Below are 12,039 nucleotides of genomic sequence, written 5' to 3' on the forward strand. Positions count from 1 at the left end.
CTGCACTTTTTTTGAAGAATCCACACTCTACCTTCCATCTTTTCTGCTCCTCATATCATAGTAAAGAATACCCTGCAGGTTTGCACTATCCCTCTGATACCAAAGGCTTGGTGCTGAATCAAAGACCTAGCGAGTTGTGTCTGTTGCTGGCATGGGAGATTCCATTTTGGACTGTGTGAGAAGCGTTTGGGGCTTGTGGGAGACAGCAGGGTAGACCCTTGGGCGAAATGAGCAGCAAGGGAGAAATGACCAGGGATGGCCTCAACTGGCCCTGCCCGCCCTCGATGGGCAAATGTCCCAGCAGGCCACTGAGCATGGCATCTGAGCATGTTAGAGGGAGGTTTACGGCATCTCTCAGCCTGCTAACACGGGCTCAAGTTTAGGGTACATGCGGGTGGACAGAGTGTGGATGCAGTCCTCCTGGGTATTTTAGAGGTTGTGTGTAAAATGAGAACATTTGACTGTCTTTTTTTAATTTATGATGACCTCGGGATTCAAAAAGCAGTCACTGGGTTTGCAGGCCATGCACTTCACCACTGCACCATATAACCTGATGAAAAATACAATACAACTAAAGTTGAAATTACATATTTCGGGACGGCATGTTCCAGGTATTTGTTCCAGGTATTAATTCTTGGAGTTTAAAACATGCACACCTTTTAACATTTTCAAACACTATTAGAAGAAAAAATCCTCTCTTCGTTTTTGGTGGGTGTTGATTTTATGAAATGCAAATGCCATTCATCTTGTGCAATGTGTATGGTTATGGAAAGCCAGTAGAATGAAACTTGCATATGCCACCTTGATATACACATTTCTGGTGATGTCACACCCCACTACGCATGTTAAAGAGTCCCCCCACTTTCATTTTTAGGACTTGGCCCCTGCTGCTAAGCAGCATACTAAGGAAGGTGGAAAAGGTAACTGTGGTCGTGAAATGTCAAGCTGCCCTTCCGCTGAACCTTTCCATCTGGCCTCCCACGAGCCTTAACAGTTTATGGTAATGTTTGAGTTTCCACACCACCCCTTTCCCTCATCTTCCAGCTTGCAGATGCTTGTTTTGTTCCTCAAGGGGTACAATGTATCCATTTAAAACAAAGAGAGGAACAGAGCGAGAGAAATAGAGAGCAAGAGAGAGTGAGAGAGAGAGAGAAAGAGAGAAAGAGAGGTGGCATGGAGACCGGTCTGCAAATGTTGCAGTATTTCAGGTTGTTTTGCCTTGTAAGGTCCTCTCCCTCCTTCCCCCGACTAACTGATTCCCCTCTAAGATCATGTACCACTGTACACTACATGCACAAGCCCCCCACAGATGGCCACCGCTAGCCTACCCATTTGCACATCAACACTAACTGAGCCATGACTCAGCTCTCCTCTATGGCCCTGTCGCACTCTCCCACATCAGCTGCTAACCAGACGCAAAGCACTGTAGTCTATCAGATCTTGGCCCTTTATGGAATTGACCATGAACTCTTTTAAGAAACACATGTCTGAAAGCAGCATACTCGCAGGGTCTTCTCTAGGTTTCTCATTGGTGTATGACATAATTTCAATGAATGAGCATCTTGCAGTCAGACAGCAGCTGAAAACACTTTATTTAAACCTGCTAACAAGGGTCGCTGCAAAACATGATCTATCCATTTGATTTCTTGTGGTCACAAAGGCCTGGCTGTTAATATTAAGGTCCTTAAAGGGATGGTCTAGTAAAAATGTTTATTAAAAAATAGATAGGCAACATAAAAAAAAAATACTAGCATTCTCCGTTTTAAAACTTCCTATGTAAACTTTTGAGCTATTCAAGCTCAAAATTCGCAAAAGCAAGCACATGGGTGCATCCATTTTGTGAAATGGAGGCCCTCCTGTGCTGGCTTTTGCTTTTGCGGCACTAATGAAGGAAAAGCCAGCCAGCTGTAGTAAACAAAGGCTACCGCTGGGTGGCTTTCCCTTCATTAGTGCTGTAGGCTGAGGACGGGGACCGGAGACCAGAGCAGGAAAGCTGCAGCTGAATCTCGGTAAGTGCTATTTATTTGTTTTTAAAAAATAAGCACTAGCTGCGTTTTTTTTTCTAAGTTTTCCAGGCTGGAGGAACCCGGAAAACTTAGAAATAAAACCGCAGCTTTAAAAACGTATTTATGTTTGCGGTCGCTTTTGAAGCGACTGCAAACATAAATACAACGTTATTGTGTTGGAAAACGCTGCGGTTTTTCTTTCCAAGTTTCTCAGGCTCCTCCGGCTCGGAGGAGCCTGAGAAACTGGGAAAGAAAAACCGCAGCGTTTTCCAACACAACCGCGTGTGTTTCTGCCTGCTGTGGCTATCACTTTGGGTCTCCGGTGCTCCCAGGGGAGCACCGGAGACCCAAAGTGAAAGCCACAGCAGGCAGAAACACACGCGGTTATGTTTACATGCCGCATAGTGTTTCTACCTGAGGCTGATTTTCCATTTGGGGCTCTCGGGCTCCCCGTGGGGAGCCCGAGAGACCCAAATGGGAAATGCTAAATGCTGCGTGCTGCTCCCCGTGGCTGGCTTTTCCTTCATTAGTGCCGCAAAAGCAAAAGCCAGCACAGGAGGGCCTCCATTTCACAAAATGGATGCGCCCATGTACTTGCTTTTGCGAATTTTGAGCTTGAATAGCTCAAAATTTGACATAGGAAGTTTTAAAACGGAGAATGCTAGTATTTTTTTTTATGTTGCCTATCTATTTTTTAAATAAAAATGTTTACTAGACCATCCCTTTAATAAACTATGAGCCTTTCAATGATAAGACAAATGACAATGGGGGTCATTCCGAGTTTGGAGGTAGCCATGGTGCTATTAGCACCATGGCTGCCTCCAAACCCGGGTCCGGTGTCTCTGAATGGGGACTTACCGGGTCATTCCAACTTGGAGGACCCGGTAAATCCCCATTCAGAAAACCATTTCCCATTCCCATTTGAGCCACGATAGGGCTCAATGGGAATGGGGAAGAAGCTAATAACGGACCCGCAAATTGCGGGCCCGTTATTAGCTCCAAGGTCCCTTAACGGGTCCCACTAAGAACGGCTGGTCAGACCAGCCGTTCCTGGTGGGACCCGCTAAGGGACCTCGGAATGTGGCGGTAGGGAGTTAATGGCACTGGCATCCTTACCGGTGCCGTTAACCCCCTACTGCCATACTCGGAATGAGGCCCAATGGCACAAGCAGAAATCCGCATGGTGTAATGAGTAGTTCTAAAATTCTGTGATACTTAAATGTAAATTGAGTTCCTTCTTCTTGTTACACTTTCAAAACATAAGACGCGATGAGTTGGCTTTTTCCAGCATTTTGAAGTTTATTTTGTCATAAAAGGTCAGAGGCCGGTCTCAGAAATTTGGAATCTTCATCATAACATGTCAGAACCATCACTTGATGTTCTAGTTTCACTTCGTTAGGGCTCTTGCCTAAAGGGGTTGCATATGTATTGTTCTCATCATTATATTATTTTGTAGATTGTCCTTTGTCTTGTGCTCTTTATTCCTTAAATGTTACTGTATCTTTTTTCAGTACTGCAGTTGTTCAGTTTGAACCAACATGTTTGGCATGCAAAGTGACTTTCTACTGTGAGCATATGAGATGTGTTGCCAGATGTGGCTGGTGGGCAGGACTTATTGCTTCTGTCTTGATGAACGCGTACATATCCCTAGTGGCATGCTACAAGAAACCTGGCAAATCGACTTGCTGTTTGAAAAAGTGTTAATTGTGTCAGATTCCCCCAAAAAGTGAAAAAAAGGCATTTGCACTCATCAAAGCCCATTTTGCATGTGCAAAAAAGGAATGTCTGGAGGAGTTGAAATATACATCCAATGCAAATGAAGTGCACACCTACACATGCAGAAGGAATCTACAGACTCTCTAAGAAATAGCAAGACCCTTGGTTCTCTAGCTGTTTGCCCATCTTTCAACCGGACATATGTCAGATTTGGGACGTGGATACATCAGTAGGGGCACATTTCACCTGGCCAACCTAAAAGTGTTTTTTCCACCGAAACTTTAACACCTCTTTCAGGTGAAATTATTCTTTCTCCATCTCATGTTAACTCTTTCTTCAGGGATGTTGTGCTAGTTAATTTACTATCTTTTGTAAATGTAAAGTGCAGTTGATGCAAATTGTACCTGCCACTTATGACATTCTTTCTGAATCACCATGAGCGCACAATGTGCATTTGGTTGCAGGTGCAAATTGTGCACAATACACGTTGCATGCCCAAACTGACCTCTTTGTGAAACTGCCCCACAATGTTGTACTCATTTCAATGGGGCAGATATTTACACCGCCTCAGTTCAGCTGTAGTGTATTCATTATTCAGCTGTAGGCAGCCAAGGGATAGACATCTAGTCTGGATGGTGGTGTGTGGGAGGTAGCAAGGACAATAAAATACGTGTAATAATATTGTTAAATTTACTAAAAATCATCATATATCCTTGCCTGCGCTCTCAGAGTTTGGTACAGGAGCAGAATCTCAGAAGACCTAACTTTGAGACAAAGCAATGTCACTTTTTTGTATTGAATTGCAGTAAGTTTGGCTGATGTTCTACTTGTTATACCTGTTGAACTTAAATTCATGAAATCTTGTTACTGATATTAATCACGTGCCTAAATGTGTCTACTTCTGGTCCGACACAGGCTCAGGATATACCCAGCACAGTTTATGAAGTTATTCAGCATGTTCCTGAGCCGCCAAGTTCTAGAAATCATGAGTAAGTACCTGCAAATGGATTTGTTGAATAACAACTCTTTTTGCCCATTAGATCATAATTAAATGGTGTTACCCTTATTCATTGTGAATAGACATAATCACTCTGACTTTAACTAAATATTAAATGGAGTTCAAGTGTATTTTTCCATAACTCAAATAAATGCTAGTTCATATGCCAGAATGTTACATTTAACATCAATATAAATTATATATCTACCCTAAAAATCCCTACTTGTTTTGGAATCCCCATAACAGATGAAAATCATATGTGGATGTTTATCATATAGTCAAACTTCATAACAGGCATACTACTCAATTGTGGACATTTTCTAACTCTAAGAACATTTGATGAGACATACAGTTCCTTCATACATTAAAATATTTAAACTTAACTATGATGAATTCTGTATATTTTAATTTCTCTGCATTTTAAATAAACAACTACAGACAGAAATGCTGTTGTACCATAGACATCTTTAAACTATTTTATCTCACAGCATAATTGTTACGCGGCACAAAGATTGATTGGTTAAAGAAACAACTTTTCACTGTAATATTATTGTCCAGATGATAACCACCAGTGAACAATAATGACAAGTCAGAAACATATTTTGTAAACCAATCAATGCCCTGGGTCTTGTGCAACATTGGTCTTTCCTATTCTAACTAGTATTCAACCCTGCTATTACAACTGGTTCTAGAACTAGTATCCATTCTGACCAGCATCCTAGAAGTTCACAATACATTTAAGTGAACGTATTCCTCACATAGCACCACTCACACATCAGTTTAACACACAACTCGTCTTTCCAAAATCATGTTTATTGACTAAATGGTTAATACAATGTATTCAAGATTATTTGTGAAATTCTATTAATATGCACCTACAAACATTATTTCAGCTATTGATGCCTTTTTTCTATTACACTTTTAAGTCGTTTTTATGTACAACATTTGAGAAATGGTACACCAAGAATTAATTAAATTATGGTGCAAGTGTCAACATATACAAGATCAATCGTGGCTGAACTGTCAAGACTGATGGATAAACAGTTGACAATACCATTTATAGGTATAACTTTAATGTTTATTGGAGTACCGCACAAACAGAGATCAAGGTTTGACTGGTTCCCACGATAACCCTGCTAGGTCAAACTTTGTTTAGGTCCGTGGACCATAGTCCTTCCCGCTCTTCCCTCGGGCCGGTCGACCTACTTGGCAGAAAGGAGTTCCTCACAGTCTTTGGAAATATATAGGGCATTTATGGAAAGTATTTATTTGCTTGACCTTCGTTGTGTCTTTCTTGCCTGCTGCTGATGCTGTAGGGAGTAAGCATTGGTCTTCCTGGTCTCTCCTACCAGGTAGCCCCAAGTAGTATACCAGGATTCTGGCAGGGTTATTGGCGGCAAATTTCACAGATGGTACCCCCCTAGAAGATTTCTGTTTTCCCCCTCTGGGAGGTAACAAGTAGATTCCACTAACAGGCACATCTTGGCTGGAAGCCTGAGGCCTCTAAATAGTTCAATACACTTGAAGAGTGACTTTCTAGGGAAGGCCTCTCCCTCCTCTCTTGTCCTTTCCAATCCCTCTCTGCTCACTCCCCTATTTCACTTGAACTCCTGTCCTTTGTCCTTTCTTTTCCACCAGACCACTTATTGGTAATGTGATAAATTCTCTTCGTCCTCCTCCTCAATTGCTTCCTATTCCCTCTGCCTTTTCCCATATTATTTTCTCTCTCTCCTGATCATCTCTATTCTCTCCCCTGACTACTTTTCACCTACTTTGATTGTCTCTCCATCCTCTCCTCCACTGTTTCCCCTTTTATCCTTTTCTTCTTTCTCCTTGCCCCCTTCCCAACTTTTCTCTCTCTTTCCACCTTCTCTTTCGCCTCTCAGCCTTTTTTTCTGTTATCTCCTTTTCACCTCCTCTCCATTGCCTCCTTTTATAAACTTCCTTTCTGCTCTCCTCCACTTCTGCCCTCTCCTCTTCTCCAACTCTGATTCACACCGCCATGCTGTAACCCCCACCTTCACCTCCAAAGTTCAACATCTAACTATCACACTTACCTTTGCCATAATTCTCTTTTATAGAAAAGCAAGAGGGAGCGATGTTGGCTAATGGTATGATTGTGAGCAATGGGAGCATGTCCTGTGATTGGGCATGCCTTACCCTAGCGAAAGATTCCCCATCTGCTATCCATTGGCTAGCGGACTAACCTGAAGATCGGCTAGCTGAGGTCTCAAAACCTGTGTCTGCTATTTTGCAACTATTTGGCACATAGGTTGAATTCCAGTTCCAGTTCCACATTTCATATCTTCTTAAGTAGGATACTACTTCTATTTTCTGAATGGCACTCACAAAAACACCCAAGCGTGGATGTGTGTGGTCCAGAGTCTTTCAAATGAGCAGTGAGTGGTGAGTTTCCTTCTTGTCCTTTTGTTTTCCACAACTTTACTCTCTACTTTTTCCATCAGTGGTTTGAACATACCTCTCCTTTACCTTGTGTATTTGTGTTAGCTCACTGTAACAAGACCCTGGCCTTTTTTACTTGAGGAGTAATCTCACTTTCACCCACCTTCCTTGTTGTAGCTCATGCATTCTTACTGATTTCATTGTATCATTATTTTTTGTACTTTGTTTCCTACTTCTTCCATATTGGTTTTTGGTTGCTTGTTTTGTGATCCTACCCATGCAGGTGATAGTCAAGTGTTTTCTTGTCTTTTTTGCATCATGAAGAAAGGAGATATTCTGGTTATACTGTGTGGAGTAGTTTTGTTGGCTGCCACACCTTCTGCTTCACAGTCAGTCCACTGAAAAATGCAGCTTATATGATGCCTTTAATATAACCATTTGTTCTCAACCTGCATGTTACCTTGTGGGTGGTATGGTATGGATTTCCTGTGATGCGCATCATTTCTTTCAAGAAAGGCTCTCTTTTTGTCTGAAGTGAACTGGACTCCATTATCGGTAACTATATATTTGGGGTTCCCTTCTCGCCTTGATGTCTCTTTCACCGTTGTCTTCGGTATAATCTCTCTCCTGAATTTAACCTCCGTCCATTTTGATGTATCATCTCCTAAAACCGTACCATACTTCCGATCAGCAAAGATATTTTACATTGGTCCTACAAAGCCGACTCCGACTTGAATCTAAACTTCAATTTGCAATTTCACATTTATGAGGAGTACTGATCTAGTTGTTAGTCATTCATCTCACTCTTTCATACATAACAATTGCTTATTTCTCTTTCAAGCTCAGTATCAATCTGTGACCACCAGTACGTTCACTAATCCTTCATTTGGTCAAGTTACTCCAGTATGGCCTTCATGTCATAGTTTCACTAATAGAGTTCTGATGGTTGTGCAGGTATCATTACATCACTCCTTTTGACTACTGTGACAGGGATAGTAGTCTGACCAGTCTGTCCCCTCAAGTGGGGATGGGAACTCCTCTCAGCTTGGGGTGGGAGGCCTACCATTGTGGAAGCCAGAGCCAGTCCTACCCCAGAGCGGGAAGGTGGCAGTTGGCCTATGTAGAGTACCACTGTCAATCACCCCACACCCATCTAGCATGATGTTGTCCAGTTTCCTTCTGTATTTCCTACTTGTCCTAGCATACATATTGGGAGAAAGCCGAGAGACTAGCTGAACCAAAACTCAACAGAGAGTGCACCAAAGCCGGCAATGTCCTGAATGCAATCTGTTACCCAGTGCAGCATAACAGACCACAACAAAGATCAGCAGGTATCCGGAAAGCTCTGCACTGCCCATAGAAATTACGCTCACCACTTACAGAGCCATAGAATGGCTCCCCAGCCAAACCAATGGGCTTAAGAGCCTGCACGGCCACCATTGAAAAACCCAGGTAGACCTACACACGAGAAAGGGGTGGGCCTTAGACCCCCTTTTATGTATTTTGCTGATTGTGCCACCGCAGAGGAGGAAAGAGCAGGGAGAGATTGGCTCAGGAAATGAGCAGGGAAGGTTAGACAAGGGAGGTAAACTGGGGAGCATAAAAGAAGACCAGGGAAGCAGGAACTTGTGGGTTTTTCAGTGAGATCAGATGAGACAGAGGTAGACAAAAGACCAGGTGGAGGAAGGATGGTGCAGAGGAATATGGAGGATTATTCAGGTGTTGTGCAAGGTGAGGTATTGGTTGGTGAGAGGAAGTGGTACCTGAGGCTGTATGAGCTTGTGTGTGAGTGGTGCAGTAGAAGAGAGTAGGGAGTGTGTGAGAAGAAAGTGAAATTAGGTGTGATTGAGCAAAAGGGCGGAGTACTAGTGTGGTGATGTGAAAGTAGTAGTAGTGTAGAAAGAAGAGAGTACTAGTAGTGTGGAGAGGGAAGAAGGGAGAGAGTAGCAGGGAGTACGATCCGAGGGCAGAGGTAGATAGTGGAGAGAGGGACATTTCAGGGACACAGGAGAAAGTGCCGGGGAAAGAGAGTAGAGACAACAGGCAGAGAATGGGAGAGGAGAGTAGGAAGAGTAAGGGAGAGGGACAGAGAAATATAGGGAAAGCAAAGGCCTTTGTGTCTGGAAGCCACACACTCTGAATCACATCCATAGGAGATCTTTGAGCAGAAACCCCTAGATTGTTCCCTGAGGGAAGTCTAGATAGATAAGGCATTTCCCTTGAGGGCACAGTGAGAAGGCAGATCATTTTTAGATAGTGGGAGTACCCGATCTCTAGCACCAGTCTGGGGTTGAGGGATACCTGGGTTAGGGTAGGACTGCCGTCCCATGGTAAGAGAGAGAGAGATTGCTCTTATGGCCCTTTTTGGAAAATAATAAATAAAGACCCTTGAACTGTCTGGGACTTGATGTATTCTTGAGCTCATCTGTGACATGACTCCTTTGTGAATATGTATTTCTGAGGATACTTACTATTAACTTTGTAGCTGTTTGCGCAGTAACCTTACTCCAGGTCACTCTTTTCAGTGAATTCTATCACCTTTTGAACAGTGTTGTCACTTTTGAGTTCCTCACACCATTTCTCTGACATAACTGCTAGCTAGATTCTGTTGATAAGCAGCATCAGTCGTGGATGCTACTACACAGTCGTCTTCAGGTATGTATCATTTCTGACCAGGACTACCGGTCATCTTGAGTCAGATTAGTGATTCTACCACCCAGGGTTATATTAAATTTAGGAATTCTATTCTTTGTATGCTTGCTAACCTAGCTAGTCTTGGCATATGGTTTCCTACATTTATTGCTCCTAAAATATTCACCAAAGGTTTATGATCCTTCTATAACCACGTGCATGCTAGAGTTCCTTTTTCAAATATGGAATAGTGCTGTTCTGTTTCTGTTAATGCACTTGAAGCAAATGGCTCTGTATACATTTCTTTTCTCTTCATTTGTATTAGTGCAGCACCTATTCCATATGCATTGGCATCCACTGCTATCATTGTGTCATTGGCAGAGTTAAACAGTGTGGCCCCTGCTATTTTTGACTTCACTTTATTGAATACTTTCTCACACTGGCTCGTCCATCGGTACCTCTCCACTTTCATCAGCAGTTTTCTCAGACACAAATTTGACATAATACTTTCCCAATCTTATGAACGACTTTAATGTGCTTTGTTTTTCGGTTCTGGTGCTTGTTCGATCATCTGGATCCAACGTTCTTTATGTTCTCTGCTCAGATGGTACAAACCAAAAATGAAATCCATTTTCGGAGTTTAGAGCATATCATTTAGAACTTCATTGTGTTTGTCTATGAATTAAAATTTCGTCCTGACAATACATGACTGTCTTTATTTCTTTCAGTGCTTGGGTCATGGTTCTCTTAAACACTGATGCTGCTGAGCAAAGTGCAAATGGTGTTCTAGTGTATTGGTACATGCTCAATGGTGTCAGAAATACTTTAGAATTCTTAAAATGAGGGTGCAGATTTACCTCATTATAGGCACTTGTGATGTCCAGCTTAGAAAGTAGTGTTGCTTCTTGTAGTGCTGATATCTGCTCTTAGATGTTTGGCACTGGGAAATTATCACCCACTTCTCACAATTCGATGCCCCATTCTCAGTTTTCTTGATACATTTCTTCTAGTCACTATGCTCTTAGCCATTTCATGGCTTGCACGGTCTCAAATATTTTTTCTTTTCAAAGGTCTTCTATTAAGATCTGTATCTCCTCTCAAGCAGGCACAGGATCGGGTATGCCTTTGTGTTGCACTGGTATGTCTCTTTCTCAAATTTGGAACTCATGCAAGTATTCTTAGAGTGCCCCTCTCACAGCTGTGACTACTTCTGCATGTTTTCTTAGTATGCTCTGGGTTGTCTTTTCGGTCACCTCCCTTACTTGCTCATCTGCGTTTGGATCTAGTTGGATCTGCTTGAAGTGGCCAGCTAAACAATGTCTCTCTGTCAGTGACATGAACTTTGCCTCTTATTTTCATACCTTTCAATTGAATGTTCAATTTAAATTGCCCTATAATTCTTAATTATTTGCCTCTATATCCGTTCTTTTAAGTTTACTGCTTCCATCTCTCTACATTTGTTTGTATAGTTCCTCTGATAGTGTGAGATCTGATCCTGAGTCATGCATATTGGTTTTCCATCTATTAAAATGTCGTAGCAATGATTTCACTTTTCTTTCATTTTCTTTTATCGCTTCAGATTCAGTAATGTCTCTTTCATCTACTTCTCCTTGCATTGAATTGAATTGAGTTATTTGTAACGTACACCGAATTGAACAAATTTTATTTAGGCCCAGATGAAAACGGGTACACAAGGAGAAACACGAATTGTAATGGGCTTGTGTGTGTGTGTGTGTGTGTGTGTGTGTTCGATGGAAGGCTGGCAGAGGGTTGGATTCTGGAATGGAGAGGGGATCGAAAGGGACGGTTGAATCTGATGGGATGGCTGCTGCTAGGCTAACATGATTTGGAGTAACTGCCTTACAATAAAGATTCCAAAGTATACTTAGGTCTCCTGTCCCTTACTTCACTTGGCGACAAGGACAAGTTGTAAGTTGTGCCCCTCCTGGATGAAAGGGCAAGGTGGTCTTGGGACAGTATCATGCTAGCGAGGAAATGTGTGGAAGAGCGGCAGTTGGTGAATACAATGAACTATGACAGAAGGACAAGTGTTAGAAAGAATTGTATAAGAGAGGGTGATGTGATGAGAGTCAAGTTACCAGAGTTCCTAAGCGAAGGTGCTTTGAAGTGGTCTAAACCCTGTCTGGTGAAGAAGGTCTTTCATAATGCAGTCATAATGGATGATGGAACGACATGGAACATGGGAAGAGTGGTGAGAGTGGAAGGACAAGTGGACAGGACAATAGAATCAGGAGGGTTAGTTTGTTCTGATGGTGTGAGAGAAGT

General features: G+C 42.4%; 1 protein-coding gene across 1 annotated transcript in view; it reads left to right on the plus strand.

The window, feature by feature from the left end:
* HEPACAM2 (HEPACAM family member 2) overlaps positions 1–12,039 on the plus strand; it is a 624,068-nt gene that overhangs the window by 583,613 nt on the left and 28,416 nt on the right. Inside the window, exon 9 of the mRNA XM_069648465.1 lies at positions 4,638–4,711. Within this exon, the coding sequence (XP_069504566.1) occupies positions 4,638–4,711 (74 nt within the window). The remainder of the gene's footprint in view (positions 1–4,637; positions 4,712–12,039) is intronic.

This window comes from Ambystoma mexicanum, chromosome 2q (assembly GCF_040938575.1).
Source record: "Ambystoma mexicanum isolate Mex_15411 chromosome 2q, UKY_AmexF1_1, whole genome shotgun sequence".
Lineage (NCBI taxonomy): Eukaryota > Metazoa > Chordata > Amphibia > Caudata > Ambystomatidae > Ambystoma > Ambystoma mexicanum.